The sequence below is a fragment of the Pavona decussata genome, unplaced genomic scaffold (assembly GCF_977016875.1).
Source record: "Pavona decussata unplaced genomic scaffold, jaPavDecu1.1 SCAFFOLD_335, whole genome shotgun sequence".
Lineage (NCBI taxonomy): Eukaryota > Metazoa > Cnidaria > Anthozoa > Scleractinia > Agariciidae > Pavona > Pavona decussata.
Genome location: NW_028145723.1, coordinates 212675 through 237836, shown reverse-complemented (window position 1 = coordinate 237836; position 25162 = coordinate 212675). Strand labels below are relative to the sequence as shown.

General features: G+C 38.2%; 2 protein-coding genes across 3 annotated transcripts in view; both read right to left on the bottom strand.

Annotated features, from left to right (window-relative positions):
- LOC146453373 (uncharacterized) overlaps positions 1 to 25162 on the bottom strand; it is a 67354-nt gene that overhangs the window by 8612 nt on the left and 33580 nt on the right. The window lies entirely within an intron of this gene.
- The window catches only part of LOC146453374 (uncharacterized), a 53428-nt gene that overhangs the window by 3787 nt on the left and 24479 nt on the right, over positions 1 to 25162 (bottom strand). Inside the window, exons 1-4 of one of the 2 annotated variants that reach the window (XM_085096706.1) lie at positions 23611 to 24163; positions 11056 to 11430; positions 9222 to 9450; positions 101 to 1440 (exon numbers count right to left, since the gene is read on the bottom strand). In XM_085096706.1, the coding sequence (XP_084952832.1) occupies positions 101 to 1440; positions 9222 to 9450; positions 11056 to 11430; positions 23611 to 23850 (2184 nt within the window). In that variant the 5' untranslated portion in view covers positions 23851 to 24163. Of the gene's footprint in view, positions 1 to 100; positions 1441 to 9221; positions 9451 to 11055; positions 11431 to 23610; positions 24164 to 25162 lie in introns of those variants that run through there. The other variant, XM_085096707.1, reaches the window with a different exon arrangement.

Below are 25162 nucleotides of genomic sequence, written 5' to 3'. Positions count from 1 at the left end.
CAAATCTTGGAGCACTGCAACCATTCTCCAACAATCTTCAAGAATCTCAAAGAACCACTTGATAGTTTAGTGCATTTTTAACTCAATAAATTGTACTGACCATGGCTGTCTGACTTGAAGAAAGTGCTTCAGGCGCGCTATAAATTGGAGCTCCAGGAGCCACTGTCATAGTCTGCTGAATGAAATTAGCAGTGCCATAATCTAAAACTTTAGCTCTCCACTGGTCACCCTGTCGCCATAGCAACACATTAGCGCTACTGACATCACGGTGAATAATAGGAGAGGGCCTCTTTTGGTGAAGGTAGTTCAGTGCTCGGGCAACATCTAGAGAAATGACAGTGATTTCTGTTTCAGAGAGTTCGCGCTGCTCTAACAACGCTCGTAAACTTCTTTCCATGAGCTCGGTGACAAACAAAGGGCTTCCCTCGTCATTTGTTGCTCCAATGAATTGCAACAAGCAAGGATGGCGGCATCTTGAAGCAATGTTCATTTCTCTCTCAAACAAGCGTCTGTTATGACGAGACAAAATTAACTCATGAATCTGTTTCACCGCTATACTACAGCCGCAGTATGTTCCCTCGTTAACGCTTCCCCAACTTCCCCTCCCAAGGCACTTGTCTGTCAATTGAATTTCGTGGCGGGAAATGACCCAGTCACATGTTTCTTGTTGACGCTGTTGGTTCAATGTTTGCCGAGCTGCTGTAAGACTCAACTCAAGTTCATTCACCTCCTGTTCTTTTGCTCCCAGCTGTCTCTCTAAGGTGGAGACGCGTTGCTGTATGTTAGCCACTTCTTCATCTTTTTCTCTAATTTGCCCTTCACAGTTTGCAAGCCGCTCCTCCATCTCTATCCGTTCTCTTAGTGAATTTTCTTGTTGTTGTTCTTTTTCTCTCAGCTGCTCATGTAGGCTTGCCTCTCTCAAGTCTCTCTCTTGCAATTGTTCTTGGCAATTTGTCAGCCGCTCCTCCATCTCTGCCCGTTCTCTTAGTGAATTTTCTTGTTGTCGTTCTTTTTCTCTCAGCTGCTCATGTAGGCTTGCCTCTCTCAAGTCTCTCTCTTGCAATTGTTCTTGGCAATTTGTCAGCCGCTCCTCCATCTCTGCCCGTTCTCTTAGTGAATTTTCTTGTTGTTGTCCCTTTACTCTTAGCTGCTCATGTAAGCTGGCCTCTCTCAAGCCTTGCTCCCTCAGCCGCTGTTCCATCTCTGTCAGATGCCTTTGTGAGTTTTCTTGTTCTTGCTCCTTTGCTCTTAGCTGCTCAAGCAAACTGTCCTCTCGCAAAGCTCTTTCTCGCAACTGTTCTCGGCAATTATCCAATTCTCTTTGTATGCTATCTCTTTGTTCTTCTGTCTGTCTTAGCTGTCGGGTCAAGTTGGCTTTACGTTCTTCTTTCCCTCGTAATTGTTCTTGCTGTTTTTCCCCAGCATGGCTTGTTGAGGTTTCTGAGAAATTGAAAAGTATGAACTAATAAGATGTTTATCGCAGTTCAATCAATTTTGAGTGAGGTATTACCTCTTTGTTACAAGTTAAAAGTTAAAATCCAGTTATTGTCACCGCAAAATTGCCAGTATTACCCGGTCTTAAGTTTAAAGAATATTAACTTCGCCTTCTTATAGTATAATCTAAATTGGTTAAAAAAAAACTACATGGTTAATTTTTAAAAACAAGTCATAAAATTTGGAAGCTTTCTTTTTAAATAAACGTTGGTGAGCTGATAATAATAATAATAATAATAATAATAATAATAATAATAATAATAATAATAATAATAATAATAATATAATAATAATAATAATAATAATAATAATAATTAAAGTTAATAGCCGACGTTTCGTCGTCATCGTGACACCATTCTCAAGGCAAAGTGGATAAATTAATGCGAAGATTTGATTTCTATACTCTACAGTCTCTACAAATTAGCATATTAACAATGGATCACAAGTTGTTCAAGTGAATACCTTGCGATCCATTGTTAATATGCTAATTTGTAGAGACTGTAGAGTATAGAAATCAAATCTTTGCATTAATTTGTCTACTTTGCCTTGAGAATGGTGTCACGATGACGCCGAAACGTCGGCTAATTATAATAATAAATGTTATTTAACCAGGGTGACCTCCTCAGCATAAAATGCCGATATCAATATAATAAGGACTCTAAAAAAAGACGAAAAGAGCCTAAAATGCCTAAATACAACCACTAACTTTAAAATAGAAATGCCAAACCATCAGAGGCTTTCAGTCTTAAGAATTTTACATGAGAATACAACAAAACAATCAATATTGGGGGCTTTTGAATACTGAGAGGAACAAACCGAAAATAGAAACAAAGGAAAAATCCTTGTACTTGTCTCCTAACCCGACAGGATGAGCCAAGAACAATTAGGTGACAACACAGATTTCTTTTTTTGAAATAAACAAGAACACCTTGCTGGGACTTAAACGTACTTAGTCTAGTACTTGGATAAAAAGAGATTATGGACATTCTAATATTTGTATTTAAATGAGAATTTTTCCTTATTTGATGCGAGCAAATAAGATGTTGAATTACCCCTGTAAATCGTGAAGGTTCGTTTCATTCTTGTCGCATTCTATTGATGAAACTTTGTCGCGCTCAAATAAATTAAAATTTCCTATCAGGAGTCGAAATTTAGACATTCCGATTACTAGTACCACTGAGCTACAGGAGACTTGTGGGAGCTAAGGCCATTAAACTAGGTTCATGGGACAAACATCCTGCATACTCCTAGGATTGGAATGTCAATGAGTTGCATATGCGCAATGGAAACAATGCGATGGAATCTGTTAAGCCAGATATGGGAGGAACACTCAGATTTTTTTTCCGAGTATACCTGTCATATACTGATTTATAAATCATTCTCATTTATTCACCAGGCTTAACATATTCTTATTCTAACTAGTTAGCATTTACATATGAAAAACAGTGAGGTTTGTACCCGGGGTTTGTATCAAAACAAGAACACCCTGAGCCTCGCTTCCAATCCGAGGTCAGGTCACTAAGCACACAACTGTAAAATGGCCTACTGAAGATACACCACACAACCAGCAATCACTTCTGATTCATCAGCTAAGGGAGTGTCTTGACTTTCTTCGATGGCCGCTATTTTGCTTAGATTATGCAGTGCCCAAAAGCATGCTGGTCATAGTTAAAACTAACTTGCTGCGCAGAGTCAACTTACACGAGGGGATGTGTTTTTGCTCCCACTCTACAGGCGTTCAAGATGGCCGCCTCTCCTGCAGTTACATCCGCCCACCCTATAGACTATAAAGCCTGTTCCCTGTTCCTGTGTATACACCTGAATTTAAGCTATCTAGCTGTATTACTTTAAGACTTAAGACATGTCCCCGCCGCATTTTCCTGTGTGTGAGATGGATGCGATTTTTATCTCTGCTATATGTCCTTGCTACAAGTCCCTCCTGGACGTCAATTAGTGTGCATAGCACACGATTTTGTCGTTGCTACAAGTCTCGGTGACATGTCCTTGCAACATGTCCCCTCGTGTTCGGGCAACTTAAATTTCTAATTAACAAATAAAGAAGCCTCGACTGTGCTAACAGAGGAGTGATAAAAATCTGCGAGTCAGCGAGCCATGCGAGCCAAGGTGTGAGCCATGCGAGCCGTGCGAGCCATGCGAGCCATGCGAGCCGTGCGAGCCATGCGAGTCACGCGAGTCATGCGAGCCACAGTATAAATGTTAAGAATTTTTATTTGTTTTATTTACATTCACATAAGAACAAGAACAAGAGCATCGGAACAAGATGAATAACATCGCAATATTTAATTCTTACAGTGGGACAACGCAAACCATGATACTTTTTGTTACAGTCAACCCAGGTCACGCGTGAACGATATTTTTGAAATTTGAACGGAGTTTTGAAATTTACATGTCAGTTTTGAAAGTCGCCAACGAGATTTCAGAGTTCCCGTATAAATTTCCCTAGCTTATTGACGGTATAAAGCTATGAATTTTTCTTTACACTGCAAAATTGAATATTTCAAGAATAACAATTGTTTCCCAAGTATTTTGAATCTTTTTTTTTTTTTCAGTTAATGCGTCTTTTTCGGAACGATTTCCAGAGAAATGTCCAACATTCCATTCACACGTCGGACATTACAAAGAGAAATTCGAATGTTCATTTCATTCTTGGAAATACTGTTCACGCGTGACCTGGGTTGACTGTAATTGACACGTCAGGGCTGATTGTCAGTGTCATTCCAAACTTGTAAGGTATGATAAATGAGTACTCAAAGATGAGCAAAGTCAATATTGTCGCACTAAATTCAATTTGAAAAGAGGCAGCGTAACAGAAGCATTTGCTGTCAGCTGGTGGGTCGAATGCTATCTCGAAACCAGCCTCTGCCACTCTAGTGGCGAGTTTTGAAGAAAGACTTGTCTACGGGAAAGGACAACCACATGCAGCAGTCAGCCAACCGACAGAGTGCTGATAACTCTGATTCTCGACTAAAGATCAAACCTGTTAAAATGGCGCGATTTACTCACCATTCTTGATGCCAACACACGGAGATCGAAGTGCTGTTCTTTTGTTTTTTTTTTTTCTTGAATGAAGTTCCACATGTATCAATAGATGCCTATTCGAGTAGAGGTGCAGCCGTATGTTTTTCTCGGATTTTTTTTCTGAAGTCTTGAACCTTAATAAATTTTCGCGTATTGTTTTTATTTTTTTGCGCATCTTGGGCGATTTTGAATAGGCAAAATTCTCTCCAAAATTATAACAAAAACGAAAAAAAACAAAAAATAAAAAAACAAAGAAAAAAATTCGTCCAAAATTTTCTCACGCGAATGTAAATAAAACAAATAAAAATTCTTACGATTTGCACTGTGGCTCGCATGACTCGCATGACTCGCATGGCTCGCGTGACTCGCATGGTTCGCACGGTGGCTCGCATGGCTCGCTGGCTCGCAGATTTCGCAGACCCTTCTGTTGTAAAGCACGCAGGAAGCGGCTAGAGCACGAAAGAAGTGTAGGGGGAAACACGAGACGTAGTCGAGTGTTTCTCCCTACTTCTTGAGTGCTCTAGCCGCTTCCTAAGTGCTTTACAACAGAACAGAGCACAGCCGAGGCTTCTTTATTTGTTTTATGATAAAGAATTCTTTTATTTCCCCCCGCATTCACCCTCATGTTCAAAACCAACTTCATTTTCCGAACGAACAGATCTGGCGTCAGCGTGCATCTGCACTGTGATAAAGCACGCTAAAATAAGCCAATCACAATCCTTGTTAGAAAGTTTCAAATGATTTGATTGGTTGAACAACGCGAAAGCTGTCAGACATGTCAAAACAAGGCATCAAAACGTTTGCAAACTTTGCTCAGTTCGAATGTAACGCCAGCAGCGTCAGCGCTTCGTCGGTTTTCCCTTTCAAAAATCAGGATGGAAAAGTAAAATGTTCATTGAAATCAGGTGGATTTGTGGCTCGTGAAAATCTGGACGTCATCAACATGGCAATTCGAAAACAAACTGCTTTAAAGCTTGCGGCCGGTAATAAACCAACTGCGGCGCTGTGTTTTGTGAATGAACAACAGTCGAATTCACGGGAGCAAGAGGAGTGCTCGAACTGTTGACACCGTTAGGAAAAGGGCTGCTGTGGCTTCCCACTCAATGCTCCAGAGAGGATATCTGAACAAGCTGTAAGTTGTTCACTCGAAGGGCGAGCGTTGTAATTTCTGAGGCTTGCTTCACTGCGGTGAGCGGAGGTGGCCATGATGCGGCGTGATAGAACTTGCGCCAAAAATGTAAGGATCTTGTAAGCTTATATATTTGTGTATTCGTGAACTAATTAAATTTTCAGTTGTCTCAATTTTTTGTTTGATATTTTTGTACGAGAATAGAGCTAACGAGCGTTTACGGGACCTTTTAACATTTGTTTAAGCTTGTGACATTTTCACATCTTTCGTTCTAAAACTTGAGCTGTCCATTTTATGCTATCTTTGGTGTTTATCGTCTCTGCCTTCGATGTAATTTCGACCATTTCGTCGGTTGACATGTTTGCAAATCTCAGTTTGTTTATATTTCTACTTGGCTTTGTGTTTTAGTCGCTAACTTCTTCGGAAACTTCACTTTCAATCACCGTGTTATTTGTACTGTTTTTTTTTTTACCTTGTATGCGCACAGGATGGTCTATGTCCAGCTCGTTTACGTTTTCTAGGTTATAAAAGACGTCTGGATCGAAAAATTATAATAATAATAAATAAATAAAACCGAGAGAGAAGTCCAGGAATTTCACAAACGGGTTGATGGCGTGACACTGTTGCTCCGTGCATCTGTACTCTGATAAAGCACGCTGTTTCAACCAATCAGCCCTCGCGTTATATCGAAATTTTATTATAACAATAGTTAGAGGAAACAGAGGCGGTCACATTACCAAAATAATTAACTATAGTTACCATTGTCTTAATCCAAGGCTAGCTATAGTTAACAGGTAGATGCGAACGCAACCAATTTAATTGCAATTGTTTTCACAGAAATTTAACAAGTTGTCCCGGACAGCTTTGTGCGTCAATTTCTGTCAAAATTGTCGCCGGCAAAAAAAATCCATTCTTATGTTTTCCGCAATTGCGATCTGGGCCTAACTGAGTAAATGTGATAAAGGAGAAATTCTTTCTAAGTTCTTAAATGCTGTACTTTGAGCAACTGATGTTTCTTCGTCTAACAGCAAAAAAGGGCACTTACAAAGTTTGTATTTCTTTGACGTGGCACATGAAGATGCACTTCTGTTTGTAGCCATAAGGTCGCGCGGGACCCTTGCTCTCCATACAATGTATGTATTTATTTATTTGAAAGAGTAATTGAACAAATGTTGACGACTGATTCCGACAATACACGAAATATTCATGACAATATTTTTTGCCGTTTTGAATAGTTTATTCAATGCATTCTGTTTCGGCGTGTTAGTAACTACGCATTTGCATGTAATGAAATTTTGACGTACAAATTAAGAACTCCTTGTGTATCTCAGAAACTTATAAAATTTACGTTTGAAAGTTTGTTTCATACGGTATTTTTGGACGGGTAGTTAATCTTTTTTCTCTTTGACAGTAATTCCACTGCTTTTGCTTTAAACAGGAAAAGGGGTACACGTGCACTGGATTGTTATAAATTATCATAATTATATTCACAGCTTCCGAAGAAGCATAATGTTAAATATATTCTTGAAGAAATTCATCAGGCTAGATAACTGAACAGTCGATTTAAATGTTCTTACAACATAGCCAGTCTTATATTAAAGTCTTATTTATGCTGACAGTTTCGATGACTGTCAGCCATCTTTATCAAAACTTGGAAAGCATGAAAAGTGTCAGAAGCCTTAAATAGGCTTTTGAAGGTGTTGATTATTGCGATAAATGCGCAAAGTCACTCATTAAACGCCCGCTCCCCCCCCCCCCCCCCTGGTTTGGGGGTGGAGATCACTTGTGTCCATATTGTTATGGACACAATTAATATAATATATTGTTGACTCGTATAACATAATATATTGTTGACTCGTATGACCGTCAGAGACGGAAAATCGGCATATTTCTGCTCTAAGTTTTGGTCGCGGATACAAAATTTCAGGGCATGATACACGAGGGAGGCAAAGTTAGATGATTGTATGTTCCATATATCCTGATAGTAGCGTATTTAAAATTAGTTATTGTGACTTGGTCGCACGCGTTCTTGCGCTTGACGCAGGTTACATGTATTTGCTTCGGGTTCTGATTTTTACATTGTGTTGTATTGCGTCTGTTGTGATTGGTTAGAGTAATTCCTTATGTTCTAGTAGCCATATAGCTTAAACCATCACGGTAATGCATGATGCGCCAGCAAAATGACAACCATGATGTACAGTGTAATTACATTATCTGCCAACATCCCAAGAAATTTTCAGCGCAATCGTGATTGAGTCGGGAGTAAATACCCAACACAGAAGGTTGGCTTCTGAATTTATTCATAGGCAAGCGTCCTGCGTGACCTTAGGAAAATTTCTGGGGTAGTTGTTTTCTTCTACAGCGTCAAATCCCTTAGGTTTGAAGGTCAATTTCGCTCAAACTTGATAGGGATATTGGCAGACGATGAAATTACACTGTGATGGTCATTTTACAGGCGGGATCGCGCTTTGTAGTGACATTTTGAGCTTCTAAAGTTAAAATAGCTGCAAAGTAGTTTGTGTCCAAGCACTAAGCTTGAGAAGCTTCCTTAGTTACAGGATTCTATTACCTATTAGTATAAATCTACTAGTGTTCTATCACGAATGCCGTTCTCTGATTGGCTACGCTACTCGCTATCTATTCTGTGATAGATAGTGAGTAGCGGTTTTCAACAAAATGGCGGCCGCTTCGCCGCGTTTTCGAAGTGTCTGCGATGAGGATATAGATAATTTACTTGTTTAGTTTTGGACGACCAGTAGGTTTATACTAAAACAATTAGATTATTCGCTCTCGATTTCTATGCACGATAGAAATCTCGAGCTCATAATCTAATTGTTAAATAGTAAATCACAACATCTTTTGTGATGTGAAGGTAGCAGATTTTGCAATTTCAAGACTCGTCAAAAGTTATTGGCTACTAAAGGAGTAAAACTGTGGAATTTAGACTTTGAAACGTTCCATCCTTTTTTTAATGGTTTTTCCACGATTAGATACATACATACATAATCTTTATTTAAACACGATACATTACTCAAAGTCTACCCACCCCTCCTCGTGTATCATTTTTCGATCAGAATAGGACATTTTCACTATGGCGTCCTTTTACTACAACTACCAGAATCCTTCTCGTTTTTGTTTTCTCATGCTCATTAGAGCTATTGTTCTTTGCTCTACACTGGGATTACAAAATTTGAATTTGAAAGAAAAATGAAGTGAATTCTGGTAGTTGTACCGCGACGAAAGTTTGGACACAATGTTGCAACTTTTTCCGTCTGCAAAAATCGTATAAGTCAATAATGTATTCAAAATCGTGCCCATTGAGTCAAAGCTGTGAATATAATTATGATAATAATTGTTAAATATTTTGGTGCGCATAAACGTCCTGTAATTGCAGTCCAGGAAAAAAGAGATTTTATTTTGAATTGCTTGACAAAAATGCCGGTTTTGAAACAACGAGCTCTTAAATGTTAATAAATACACCCATAATGAGAGCAGGGATCCTGCGCGTCCCTAACGGGTCAAAACTATTTTTTATAAATGAATTTTAAAGGTAGTTTACCTGATGAGCAAGCACCATAACTTAATGATTTCGATAGAAGTTCACCCTTGTGGACCTCAACATTCTCAACTTTCTCAGATGTCCTTGTACTTCTAGCATTAACAGGCTTCTCATCAAAGTCTTCCTCTGATATAACTGTTTCAATGGGTACAAAGAGTGCATAATCTTTTCTACAACAAAACAATTGTCTACGATGTAGCTTGCCAGTGCCACTTCCATCCTTTGTGTCCTGTTTAACAAATACACGTAAAAACACAATGTAAGCCTACACTATACTGCACATGTATTGAGACATGGCTCGCAACCTTATTTGACTCTTTGGAAGGTGGTAGGTAGAACTGATCTAACACAGACACTGAAGGTTTCCACAAACTGCATAAATTGGCCTGTTTTTCAAATTGTAAAATAAACTGGTCAACTTTCAGACAGAAGCACAGCAAGTCTTGCGCTCACGCTTCCGTCTTTAATTTAAAGGGGATTCAAACTTTTCATACAGTACACAGTACAGCTCAAAAGTAAGTTACCATTTGCGTCTCGTTTCGCGCGCTACGCGAAAAATACATCGCACGAGATTCACTGAAGCGAAAATTATGGCATAATTTACGAGCGATTTATTCTCAGATCTCGTGAATCCTTCTCACGGTAGGCATGACTTTCTGCAATAAGCTAACATTTTCATCAACATGCAAATTATCAATTCTCCGTAAATTGTTGGACACCGTACCCTAAGCTCCATCAACTACGGTTCCATCTCAACTTTATCTTGCCAAATTAATTGGAATTCTACAACCAGGTATTGGTATTTTAAACCTTTTTCTGTCATCGCTATTACTAACAGTAATCAGCTATAGGGGTGCGTTCAACCCCTTGCATTATGCAAATTAAACAATGGTGAACCCCCTTTCCAATTCAATTTGACATAACTCGTTTTAAGCTTTATTGTAATATTATTTTTATGCAGGTTTCTTTATTGGCAGAATCCTCATCTTTACAGAATACTTGAAGTTTTCTTCCGAAATTAATACCCGCCGTTCAACCGGAGCGCTAAGGAAGTTTGTGAGCCACCCGCTTTGAAAGAAAGAAATCCAGTGTAGTCACCACGCAATTTCTTCGGGAAACCAAAATGCCGAGTATTGCTTATATGCAAAAATGCATACAACGTTAACACGCAGAGAAAATCTTCAGTACTATGGAGATTTAATTTCCGCGTTCCCCCTAAAGCTCCTAGTTTACAGCGGTTACCAATAACACGCGACCTGCCGCCTTCGTAAGAGTCTGATAAAGTTGCGTTTTGGTGGATGTCAATCAAAAGAAAAACCGGCAAAATAATTTTGAATTCTGACAAGAATTGAAGGCAACCCAGCAAGGAACTGAGAATTTTACCCACTATGAGAGAGAAAAGCTTAATTAATTTTCCGATTTGTAGTTGTAGGCATGCTAAGATAGAACCTGCTTCACATTTTATTTTCAGAAGAGTGGAAAAAACAAAAAAAGGATAGAACCTGCTCTGACCAAACAGTCCCTAGGGGCAGGTAGTCCAGAAAAGAAAAATAACACTGGTCCCTAATTGACGAGTTTTCAGCGTATGGCTGAAGCGGTGTCTACAAAGACGATAATTCCAAGTTACATTTAACATTGTGATATAATGACTGCGGCATATACATGTAGATTGAGAACAGATTCCTAAATTAAAGGAAAATATATAATAGGCAGAATATGTAAAACTTGGGGGAAGGGAGGAGGGAGGCACATACATGGATAATTACTTTTTAATAATGTCATGTACGCTTCATTATTTTAGTGCTGTACGTTTGTTTAAATCTTTTTAACTTACCAGTTCTAAGCCAACGGTTGTCCGCTTTTTTCCATTCCGATCAATATCCTTCCCTATATAACGTACACATCCCCTCACAGGGCGATTGTCTTCTAAGAATATCACAACCCTTTGATAAATTTTAAGCAGCTTCTCATTGTCACCCTGAGCACAATTGTCTTCATTCCTCCCTTTCAAGAATAATGGCAGAACAGTCTCCCTTATTCGTGATGCAATATTACTTGAATGACTTTCTGCCCTTTTCGAAGATTTTAAAATGGAATCGTCTCGTGGTGTTAGTTTATCAAGTTCAACAAACACAGCAGAGTCTGCTGGACAAGTAAAATATCGCTTGTTTCTTAAAGTTCCATCTGATGTCCCTAGGCCTGAATTTTCCTACAAAAAAGAGAACAAAAACATTAAAAACTTAATTTAGCTTTATATTTCCTTAATAAAGTACATCGAGCCTTAGAATTCTTTTGTTGATTGACTAATGAACTGACTGACTGACTCACGAGAATACACATCCATATTTATAGTACCTACAGAATAAATCAAATTAATTACTGGTATACACACTGTATCTAAAATACTGTGTACTCTCTGGAAAAGTAATATCCAGACAGCATGGTGAAATTTTCTGACTGAATTGTGAGATGTTTTATTTAAAACAACCAATGACAGCTCAGTTTTTTAATCTTCTTACTTTGACTAGTTGATTTTGCTTCTTCCAAGACATACTTGGATGTGTGCTCTGGTTTTAAATGAAATAAATTAAATTGCTGGAATGGCTGGATTGCCTTCAAAACATTTTCAAGAAAACTAAAAAATACCCAAAGTCTGTTGGGGAGAAATTGCAACAGCAGGGTGAAGCTCTGAACCAAAAAGTGTAGTGTATATAAGTGTGATAAAACTGCTTTTAACTTGCTGTATAAATATTGTAACAGACGTCTACCCAGCACGGAAACCAGAATAAACTACTTAACCATTTAACCCTTAATATCAAAGAACATTTTCTCCTATCTTGTCCCATATTTTTTCTCATAAAAGCACTGGGGAGAAGTTAAAGCATTAATATCAAAAGGATAATGTTGATGAGCACTGATCAGTTACGGCTTAAAGGGTTAAAGAAGTTCTAGTTTGTGATTTGGAAACTAAAATAGCAGCAGTTGTTGAAAAAAAATTCAACAAGGCCCACTAAACAAGCCAGTAGGACAAAATACGGAACAAAATCCTGGAATGTTAATGTCTTGTTACAAGTAAGGAGCCACAGGTTTGGTGTATAATAGTCTGGCTAAAGGAAAGAAAGTGCTTGAGATGAGAACTGTGGTGTAGGGCATGCAAACACTGGATCAGCTGTCTGTGGTGAACTGCTAACAAAAGGGGGCCCAGTACCCGGTCATGTTGAAACGCAGACCATGCAGACTGCAGACTGCAGACCGTGCAGACTGTGCAGACCGCGCAGACTGTGCAGACTGAGTGTTTTTTTTTTACTTGTACCTTAATTTTTCTTGTAAGACATTAATTAAAGTAGTAAATACTTTCAGTAGCTAGTTTCCCGCTTCCTTTGTTACAGTGCAGGCAAGAATTTTAAGTGAGGAAGCCTGACTTGTTATAAGCCTCGCGGTTTCTTTCAGGTTTTCTCGCCATTTATCTTCTTTCCTTAACTTTCTTTATTTTTTCCATCTTGTGGTGTAAATGTTGTGTATATGGCTGTATTGTATTGTATTGTATTGAATTAAGCGAACCAAAACATACGCGTAAAACGCGTCTGCTGCGGGCGCGTATACGCGTCTAAAAATCTGCAGACGCGCGTCTAGTCCGACTCGTTGTTTTACAACTTAAAAAAAAAAACGCTTGCCGCGAGGCTTGCTGTATTTTGCGAAATGAAACGAAAAGAGATGATGAATAAATCTGTATAATTGAAGATAACAAGACTACAACAGACAGATTCCCGTGTGTGACAAGCTAAAAGAGCAATTAAACGCCAAAAGTGTAGAGTTTCTGTACTTTGCGAAACGATCGAGCTCTGCGTAGACCGTGAAGGGAACTTGTTTGTTTATATTTGTAAACGCTTTTCTTATTTATCCCTTGCCGCAATGATGATTCGGTAGGTAGTTCGAGAATTAAACAGTGTTTGGGGTAAAAAATCATATAGAATAAACAAATAAATTACAACCCGGAATAAAATCAGTAAATTCAACAGACTTCGCTCCTCCAGCGCGTTTCGGTTCCGATTTGCATATTTGCTGACTTACCATGAACTTTCCCTCACTCTGCCTCAAGCATTTACTATCTCCGGCCGAAAAATGTAATCGTTCAGTTGACTTTAAAGATGCAAGGCAATTCCGTTGGTTAAAGGTTTGGGGTAAAATAGGAAACTTCAATTTTGCAAAATTTCATAATTGGCCATTTTACAGTTGTGTGCTTAGTAACCTGGTCTTGGATTGTAAGCGAGGCTGGGGGTGACCTTGTTTTGATACAAACCTCACTGCTTTTCATATGTAAACGAAAGCTAGTTAGCATAAGAACAACACGATCTACATATGAAAAGGAGCGAGGTCTGTATCAAAACAAGGTCACCTCCAGCCTTGCTTACAATCCAAGGCCAGGTCACTAAGCACACAACTGTAAAATGGGCTATTTCGGGTCCAGTGTGAGCGATAAGATCGATTACCCGGAACAAACGTAAACACTGCGAGTCTACTGAGTACCGCAACGCTTGACGCATTTCTATATTCAGTACGTTCGCTTGAATAAAGCCAAAATAGCATCTTTTGCAAGATTTAAAGCTTCTACTAACGTTATAAAGCACCGACAGAAGCCGTCGTTCGGACGTAGAAAGGAATTGCAACGCTGAAAACACTGGCAAGATTTTGGTGACGTGCTAGGCAACCAAATTCCTTCACATGTATCAAGTTACATTCGGCAACAACACGATGCAAGGAACAAAATTTACAGACTGAGGTTCTTGAAAGGAAAGCTAGGCGCTTTTTTTATTCAATCAACACGGGAGCAACAGTGCCTTTCCAATTATACCCAACTTGTCCCATTTTAAGCCCTTCGAAAAAACGTCGAAACACATTAATATGTGTACCTGTAATGGCCATGGCTGAAAAATGAGAAAATCACAAGAAAAATTAAGGTACAAGTAAAAAAAAATAACACTCAGTCTGCACGGTCTGCAGTCTGCAGTCTGCATGGTCTGCGTTTCAACATGACCGCCCAGTACCATAGGTAATTATCACAATCAAAGATTAGAATCTTTGTATTCACATTTGTATAGTTCCAGGCTCAAAAAGAATAACACTGCCAAGCTTTAGTTATTGAGGAGGGGTATTATGGAATAGCTTACCCCTTGAACTAAGAGAAGCAACATTGAGCTTTGAGATTTTAAGAGAAACTTTCATTGAAACTTTTTATTTCTCCCTCGATTTGAACCTTCATTTTAGTTAGTTTAATTTAGTTGGTTAGGCAAGTAGCATGATTTGTATTTACTTGCATAATTTTTTTTTTTTTTTGTGTATTGCTAAAGGTTTTGTTTAGGGCAGCTATAAAAAGCTGTTGACGTGTGCCAATTGGCGAGTGCTCAAAGACTGAGAGAAACAAATATGGCGTTGATAATCATTTCCACTTTATATGGACAAAAAAAAATCACCGCATGTCCAGGAATGTTTCTGTACAATCTACATCAGATTTAAGACTTAAACCAGAGATTCCAACCTTGGCCAGAAACATCCTGTTTTCATTGATTGTTCCCAGCCTCCAATTTTTAACCAATATTCTCCCCTTTTTTGTAACTTTCCTCTGGCAAAGGGAGATAATGTTCCCCTGCTTTACCAGTCTTTTTAGCACAATCCTTAGTCTTTTTTCTGTGGTATCTCGCGCTTCTTTTACTTTCTGGGCATCCTAGCATGAGCCTGCAGTTTTTTGGGCACAGTACGGGGATGCCTCGACTTCGTACAAGGTTCAAAGTTGTTCTCGTTCTCTTTCACTGTGTGTTTAAAACTCTACCAGGTTATCCAAGACAATTAATATGATCTCAAAATGCAGGAAGTGGCATCTTAGAGGCCTATATTTTTATCATTTTCCTGAGGGGCATGCCCCTGGACCCCCCCCCCCCCCCTTCCCCAGTGGCTCATGCCTTCGCACATCCCTTTTTTATTTCAAAGGAGTGGAATCTGTAGAGTTACATCGTAAGAAATCAAACCTTAATGCACGTTTTTGACCTTCACCATTACAACTCAGTTGAAAACAAAAACCGAGACTGAGTGTATTTGTGACTTTCAAGGAAATTAATGCACCATTTTCTCAAGAACCAGTCATTAGAATTGCACAAAATTTAACAGAGGAATAATTCAGAAAACAGGTAGGTGGTCTATTGCAAAAAAGAGGATTTTTGCAGACAGAATTTCAACTAATTAGGGACCTGTCATGAATTAGAGGGGGAGAGGGCTGGCCAGTGCATTTGTGTTTTGATATGCATGTTTTTGAAAGACCCTCCCCGTGATTATTGCAGAACAAAATGTAGCCCCCCCCCATCACACCTTACATAAGTTTATATGACCCCACCCATTCCCTCCACACACACATAAGCACATTTAGATTGTTTGATGATTCAACTGATATCAGCAGATGTAAGTATAACTATGATTGATGAAGCAAGTGTGGAATCTCTTATGACACTTGATGCAAATCAAATCAAAATGGTTAACAAGAATGGTGGACCAAGGTAAAGTGACAGAGAAAGCTCTTGCTACAATAAAATACTATATGAAAGGCTTTATGAAAGCAGCAGATGAAGTAACTGATGAAGCAAGTGAAAGCTCTGAAGATGGTGACTGAACATTTTCAAATTTTGGAAAAAAAAAAAGATATAAGTAAGTGACTTGGCAAAATTTGAACAAAATCCTATAATTCTGCTACTTCTATTTCAGATGAATGTCCCTTAATTAACTGATGCATTTACATTGATTTCCTTTTGCACCAGTTAGGAAAAAACTCTGATTGGTCGATAAACAAAAAGACCCTGTCAGACAAGTTCAAAGTTAGAGTAATTAACACCTTTACCCTATCTAGACTGGGCTTTTTTTTGTCTTCTGGGACTGGGGGGGTGGGGGGGGGAGTGGGTGGCTTATTGTGCCCCCTCCATAACTTTGCAAGTCTAAAACCTATGACAGTGAGACTTAGGGGATGGATAGTCCGGGTCCTTTCAGGTCCGCATCACAATGGTAATTACGTCATCATTACCAAATGGTGGTCATCTTGGATTTCTGTACTTGCACAAAACTTCAGGAAAGCACCAAAATTGAAAGAAAAGTAACCAAAACCAATAAAGGAACACTAATATGAGCTAAAAACAAAATTTATGGGAAGAAAAGTGACTTTCTTCATTTTAAAAAGGGATTTTCTGAGAAACATTGCTTATCAAACATTTGTTGCCATGGTAACATCAAGGTGAATCAACACTAATCGACCACATCAAATTTCTCCCAGATAAATGTCTAAAAAAGTGCTGAAGTTTTAGGGCGTTTGCTCAAATGTTAAAAAAGTTGTTCAGGTTCAAAGTTGCCATGGGCACAATCGCCCCAACCCCACCCCCTGGTCTAGAAAGGGTTAGCAAAGATGTCATTACAATGGTGGTATTCACACTAGAGGATGAGAAACCCATCCAGACAGATAGCCTGATTTCATCCTAGTGTGAATTTCTGATGCAGAAGTCTTCTAACCTTACCAACAAAAATTCACTTTGCATGTAGGATGGGTTAGAGGCCAACCTTTTTCACTAAGGTTCTGGGAGGAAAAGTTTTATCCAGATAAGTGTATCCTAAGAATGTAAACCTTAATTGGGGCCTACTTCAAATTTCCTCGTATCAGGCTCAACAAAATGACATTTACTTGACAGTTCCCATTTAAAAAGACCTCTTGTATCTAAGTTTCTTCAGAGACAAAACTTGTTGACTACACTAGTAACTGTCTGTGTTTCGTTTCTCTAACACTAACCCTAACTGCTTGTTTTTGCAACCCTTCTGTCTCTCCTTTGGTGCCATTTTACTTTCCCAGAATGCTTTGTTTTTGCCCTGGTCCCAGATCTTTTGGAGTAAATTTTCTTGCTAAACTTGACCAGGAAACCCTTCTCAGTGCAAATTTGTGATGCATTTCGACAGGTTTCTCATCTGGGCAGAAAACTCGTCAACTTAGACGGATAAGTAGTTTCCGGTCAAAAACTTGTCCTGTACCGTTTTCACACTAGGACGGGAAATTCATCATCACAGACGGGAAACTCGGCATGGATTGATTTCTTGTCTAGAGTGTAAATTTTGTCAACATGTAAGTTTACAATGTTTGGTGGTAACAACTTTTTAAAGTTAAATATTAATACCATTAATATGAATCTAGACATGACAGCCACTCATTAGTTTCAGAGTTGGGTTCAGGTACATGGACAGAGTCTAATTTTTTAGCCGATTGAGCAACTTATCATGAAATTCATAACACAGTCACACACAGTTTAACAAACCACTATATTATTAAGTCCTTAGTATAGAGATTCAGCCTAACCAATGTTACAGTAAAATGCATGGAACAGAAACTTGATATAATGAATCCCGATAACAAAATCCTCATTATAGTGAACATAATCCAGAAGCACAAATGTCTACAACTAATGTCATGATCAACACATGACATAAGATCAATGCAGAACAAAAGCAACAAAGATGAAAATCCTTAAATCCTGTAATAAGAGAACAACTTTTCAGTCAACAGCTCATTATAAATACAAGATGTGCTGTAGGTAAAGGTATTATCTGTACAGTTTGCTAGTACCATAGCTAATAATTACTGTACAGTGTACTGTAGCTTCATAGAAACATTAAAGCATTAATGTTATTTAATTGTCCAGATCCAGAAATGCTTGACAGTGCAATGTAACACAGTTACAAACAAAATTTTTTTTAACTATACCTCGATATAACAAACATTTTGGTTGTTTTTCCGCAAATTTATTTGTTATAAGGTTTTTTGATATGATGAACCCTTTATATTAAATCACCAAAGATTACTCAACAGCGGGTGTATTAGCCTCCCACGCAGACATTTTAGGGGACTTGTATTACCTCCTCCCTACAAACGCCTGCTCACCCAAGCGCCACATTCCTTTCCACCGCTAAGCCATAACAGCGAACCTTCTAAAATCTGGATGGTTGACCTTGACCTCAGTAAACCTCTCACGGGAATAGATCGAAATAGTGAAAAACATCACGGCAGAGACAGAACTTGGCTGGGTTACATGAGCTTTAAGCACGGTGTGCTCTACGTTCAAAATTTCTTGTTTAAATGCATATCAATTGACTGCAATCAAAGAATTTGTGAGGGAAAATAGCAATATTTTTGTCAATTTGCCGACTAGGTACGCAAAGTTGCTTTTTATCAAGCTTTGCCTTCAATCCTGTTAACCTTGTCGGTGTGCAGGAAACGGAAATATGGCCGGAGTATCAGGCCTCCCTAAGGTTAACCATTCAAAAGTCAAAGATTTAATGAAAGAACCTTGCAAGTTTCTTTGTTTCAAAGATTTTATTGAATTATATAAAATACAAATAAACCCCGGTTAAACTGGATTCTTTCCTTAACTCATTTCTTAAAAGCTCTAAAGGTAACAAAATAGCTTACAAGAAACTTGTCTCTCTTAAAGGCTTTGCACCAGAGAAAAGCCAATTGAAATGGAACACCATTGTTTCCCAGGAAGGTTGTACGGCTGATTGGAAAGCAGCTTACACCTTGGCATCCAAGGGCACTAAAAGTTCGACCCTCATTAACTTTCAATACAGATTCTTGCACAGAATTCTTTCTACTAACTTTTTTCTAACAAAAATTGGTATCAAACAAGACCCACAATGCTCTTTTTGCAGTAAAGCTCCTGAAAATATTATTCATCTTTTCTGGTATTGTCCAAAAGTTAACTTTTCTGGACGGTTCTGACTGTTAAACTTCTAGAATGTGAAGTTATACCTCACGACTATTTGAAAGACATCGCAGTCTTTTTGGGACTAAAGGTGGAAACAACAAAGTTTGAATTTCTGTTTTCTAATTGCCAGACATTACATATGGCGCTGCAAAACCAGTAACAAGGTCCCTCAGCTAAATATGTTTTTGGCAGTCCTCAACTCCCAATTTAAAATTGAATCCTACAAACAAGCTCCTCCTTTGAAGAAGTGGGATCCTTTAGTGCCCCTCTTCTCTGACAAGCCGTTAACAAATTAGTATGCTTTTCCCAATTGGCCTCCTTGCTTTTGAGAAGCTATTGTTTTTACAGCTTTCATTAATTTTCTTCTAATTTCGTTCTTGGCACTGCTCACTACTGTGTTTTTGATTTTCCCATTTACTAAAAGAGAAGTGTTTACTGCTAAAATCTTTCATCTGTCACGTTATTACTTCATCACCATTTTCTTAATTGTATATATATGTTTTAATATCACGACTATTTATTGTTATTAGTATAATTATTATTACACTGTATAATTATTATTATTATTATTATTATTATTATTATATTTATTTTTTTGTTCTTTTTATTTTTTATTTTATTTATTTATTTTTTGTGTTTGTAGCTATAATTAGTGTATTGTAAAAGATTTATATGGAATGTTGTACGGTTTGTTGATTTGTCAATAAAGTTTATTAAAAAAAAATATTACCTTATATGTCAGTAAACTTTAAAGATTTTGTAGTTGAAACTCGCTTTGTTGTTGCAATTTGTTCGGAGACATGTGCGACATTTTTTGGGGGGGGGGGGGGGGGCCTCCCCATGACCCTCCCCGTGATTATTGCAGATCAAAATGTAGCCCCCGCCATCACGCCTTACATAAATTTAGATGACCCTACCCATTCCCTCCACACACACATAAGCACATTTAGATTATTCATCATTTATATGATTGATGAAGCAAGTGTGGAATCTCTTATGACACTTGATGCAAATCAAATCAAAATGGTTAACAAGAATGGACCAAGGTAAAGTGACAGAGAAAGTTCTTGCTACAATAAAATACTATATGAAAGGCTTTATGGAAGCAGCAGATGAAGTAACTGATGAAGCAAGTGAAAGCTCTGAAGATGGTGACTGAACATTTTCAAATTTTAGGGAAAAAAAAGATATAAGTAAGTGACTTGGCAAAATTTGAACAAAATCCTATAATTCTGCTACTTCTATTTCAGGTGAATGTCCCTTAATTAACTGATGCATTTACATTGATTTCCTTTTGCACCAGTTAGAAAAAAACTCTGATTGGTTGATAAACAAAAGGACCCTGTCAGACAAGTTCAAAGTTAGAGTAGTTAACACCTTTACCCTATCTAGACTGGGCTTATTTTTGTCTTCTGGGGCTTGGGGCTGGGGGGGGGGGGGGGGGGAGTGGGTGGCTTATTGTGCCCCCTCCATAACTTTGCAAGTCTAAAACCTATGATAGTGAGACTTAGGGGATGGATAGTAAGTCCAAAGATTCTCCTTTCAGGTCCGCATCACAATGGTAATTACGTCATCATTGCCAAATGGTGGTCATATCGGATTTCTGGACTTGCACAAAACTTCAGGAAAGCACCAAAATTGAAAGAAAAGTGACCAAAACCAATAAAGGAACACTAATATGAGCTAAAAACAAAATTTATGGGAAGAAAAGTGACTTCATTTTAAAAAGGGATTTTCTATTTTCTGAGAAAAACTGCCTATCAAACATTGGTTGACATGGTAACATCAAAGTGAATCAACACTAATCGACCACATCAAATTTCTCCCAGATAAATGTCTAAAAAAAGTGCTGAAGTTTCAGGGCGTTTGCTCAAATGTTAAAAAAGTTGTTCAGGTTCAAAGTTCCCATTTTCCACAAAGACCACAAGTTGATTGGCTCTTTGTCGTTTAACTTTCCGTTTAATGGTCTTTAATGGACTGATAAATACTGCAGATCTCCCCTTGATACCTTCTACATTCTTTCTTGCTTTCAGGGATCGAGTTACAATGTAATGTCTTGTAGCACTTTGTACATACAAACAAATCTGCTCCAGAGTTTCCGCACCAGTAAGAGGTGATATCTCCATCGACTGTCAACTCAATCAGGCGAGGAAGATCGATAACACTTTCCCAAAGATTTTGACTCTCCCATGGCCAGCAGATGCCAAATGTTGCACAAGAAGCACTTGTATTCACATTTGATATTTGTTTTGGCATTTCAGCCATGACCAGCCATTCCAGAAGTGAAAAAATATATATATTCCAACTTAACTCCTGCATCTCTCAAGACTGTACAAAGCTCGTGGGAAACGGAAGCGGCCTTTGTGCCCAGCAATTTGATTTGACATTGTTAGACAACACCTGAATAGTGATTAGCTAGGGGGCTTGGGGAGTGAAACGATGGGAAAGGAATGTGGCACTTGGGTGAGCAGGCGGTTGTGGGGAGGAGATAATACGAGTGCCCTAAAAACAACTGCGTGGGAGGCTACTGGTTTATTACCTAGAACTAGGAACTAGCTCACATCAGTAATTCATTCTAGCAACAGAGCACTAGCTAAAGATCTACTATTCATATTTTCTAGTCACCAGTATTAGCTTTGCCACACACCCACTTCTATGACAGTTATAATTTTTTGTATAATTTATGTTTTTATAATTTCGTTGAAATTTATGTATTTACACGGGATGCCTGGGGCAGACCATGTTGAGGTTTCAGTCATGTTCCCTTTATGTATTCTTCATCATAGTCACAAATTGACATTAATTTATTCACTAAATTAAACCTGGATTAAACCCTCTTCTTCCATAGAAGGGATATTTTTGTCTTCTTCAGTAAACATGGCCCAATCAAAATCCATTATCTGTGCATACAATTTAAGGTATTAGTGGGGCATTGAAAGAAAGGCTTTTGTCTCATGCTTAAAAGATCCAATCTCAGTCAAAACGGCTGCCATATGTGTAAATTTTAAGACTGTTATATGCCATTTTCAGAGAGAAAAAAAACTTTTTTGAAGCGGTAAATTGAAAGAATAACTTCTAAGAAGAACTTGACAATTTGAACAGTGGAAATAGGAAAGCTCACAGCGAAGACACTATGCTTGGAAGACAGATTGTTGACTTTGTCAAGCTTAAGCACTACTGGGAATCCACTTTACAAAAAAAGTACAGGTTTGGTTGTCAATTTTTACTGATAAAAGTACTATTTTGATTGACCGGTTGATTCTTCATATTCCTAACAGTTTTCACGAAATATTTGAAAAACATGCTCGGCAAAGGTCAATAATATATTTGTTTCAAATTTGACTCGCAATTTACTCCAATTACTTTTTACATGTAAACAAACACTTATCTGAATAAATTTTTCATTTAAGAAGCTTTTTGTCTGTTTTTCTTCATTGAACATTTAGACTCAAAAGGAACTGCTATGTAAAGCTATGTAATATTACTAACATTAACCTTAAGTTTAAATTCCCTTGCATTTTCTTCAATATTTTCAGCAAATGTTTCAAATTAGGGCAGAAAGTTTGAACACTTTCTCATCTAAGTATTCCATTGAGCCATCCAAGTACCAAGTGAAATTTGTTTCTATCCACGAGCTAACCAATCAATGCCTTTGATCGTTTATTTGTATGTATCAGGACCTGGACAATTTATGAAAATCGATAATCGGAAACCCACTAGATCAGTCAATGCTTGTTAGTTAATTGGCATTGATTGATATCGGCCAATCAATGACCAATCGATAATCGCAGGACACTGTTTTAGTTTCATTGACTATCATCGATTGGGGAGAACATTTTCCTTGTCAAGTTACTTCAATCGCATATAAGTTTGGGTGTCAAGAGTGTATTTTGAATATTTTCAAGATCAATCATTTATATTCCGTCATTAAGAAACCTAACAGAACACACAGTTTGTATTATAACCTATCCATGGACAATATGGATGGTGGCTGTTCCTACAGGTTTTTACTGGATTTCTTTTCTACATTGTATTTTCCACAGAAAATTCATTTTCATCTATTCTTTAGAAGTTTTCAAGTAAGGTTATCATTGTTGTTGATGATACAAATAGAATAATGTAACAAACAAGAAAGCTTGTGTCTTTAAAATTGAATGCATTAAAATGGTACTAATAAAATGAAAAGCGATGACAGTTACTGGTAATTGATCAATGTTATATTATTCACTGATTCTCATATTTGATTAATAATGAAGTTAACAACAATGGAAACTCACAAAATTTTACATGTATGATTGCTCATCGATTAACTGATAGTGATTGTCACTAATTGTTATTTTTCATCGATCATCTATTCCATCGATTGTTCAGGTCCTGATGTGTAAACAGGTTGTTTGAGACTTGCATTGACCGAAACATCCCTCGTGAACGCCTCCAGGCCCTCAATGGGCCTCTAGTTATCATAGTTTATTTTGAAGATTGTAATTAAACTATAGTTTGTCATTTTCCGTGTTGTATGCATGTGCAGGATTTTAATACACTGCCTGATCCCAAAACCAAGGTACTAGATTAAGTTTCTGTGTTTAGATGTAAAACCTTATTATACTTACAATCAGTTCAACTCCAAACATTGTGCCATTGCATGATGGTAATTCACCCTTGTACCACACAACACCTGGTAATTTCTTGGAAATCCCTTTCACAGTAACATAAACCTTACTCCCTGGTCCAATTTTGCGCCCAAGATCGAGGCGAATTCTGTCCGTGTAAGTTTCATATCTCTCTTCGAGTGACGAAATAGCCAAAAGCAAGTTAGTGTCTTCTTCTGTAAGTCGAACTATACATTCCATGCCACATTCGATACAAAAGGACTTACGATCAATTCCAACAAGAGCTATTTTTTATAAATTCGGCTGTTCAGCTTCGGGAAGAGCCTCTAATAACTCACCCCGCAATACTTGCGTCGGTGACTGTTTTGTCGTCAGACCAAGTGGCGGAATGTTTCTCTCTACAATATGCCCCACACGGTCCTGGAGAAGTATGTACTTATGAGAAAGTTCTGCCATGCCGTTTTCAAAACTAATTCATCTACCTTCAAGTTAAAACGTGGTAAACACGACCATAAAATTCAACCCATCTGCATCAAGAGCATACCAAGCTTTCTAAGGCGGCCATTTTGAGCGGAAGTGGAGGGAATTTCCCTCGTCGTCCGCGCGGTAACAAGGACTGGAACCAGGTTGGTGAGGGCACCCCTTCTTCACCACCAGGAGCCCTGTCACCACATAAAAAAATATATAAAAGATATTTGTGTCAGATCGGAGAAAGAAGAAGTCTTTCTCTCTAGCAAGACAGCCACGGGTATTAAAACATGAAGGAACTTCTTCGTAATGTTTTAATACAGCTTTTAATTGGTTAAATTTTATTGTTTATAAGAGCCCATGATAGGATTTTGAGTAAGCCCTGACACAAGTAGTACTGGCGGAGAAGGCTGAAACCATACGAAAGCACGGAAGCGACAGACAACTGACGGAAAGAAGAATGAACACAAAGCTGGAACCACACAGGGCATTGAATGACTAACTTAATAACCAGACAAGATGCTCCGAGGGCAAAGGCAAAGTGAACAGACACAACCGAATATCCGCACGATCGCACGACCGAAGGAACAGCACCAAATGCCAATGTCAGGGTTGTTTTTCCGAATTGGGGGCTTCTGGTTGTTCTTGAAATACTAATTAATAATTGATGGCTGTAAATTAAATTGATGAAAACTGTTTAAGGACTATGAAAAATTGCACAAAGAAGAAACTGAATTTTAATGACTGAGGTGCGCTTAGCATAGTTAACTTTTTTGTCAGATATTTGTGTAAGATCGGAGAAAGAAGAAGTCTTTCTCAGTAGCATGAAAGCCATAGGTATAAAAAAAAATGGAGGAACTTCTCCGCAATGTTTCCATACAGCTTTTAATTGGTTAAATTTTATTGTTTATAACAAGTTTTTGCGCATGAATAACAAGAACTGGGCATGCGAAGGAAAAACTGAACAAACCAGAAACGCGAATGAACGAACAAACGGAAGCCTGAGCGAGCGAACATCCGAGCGAGCGAACGAATAGCCAAATGACACAATTCAGGGCCGTAGCCAGTATGAGGCAAACCGAGG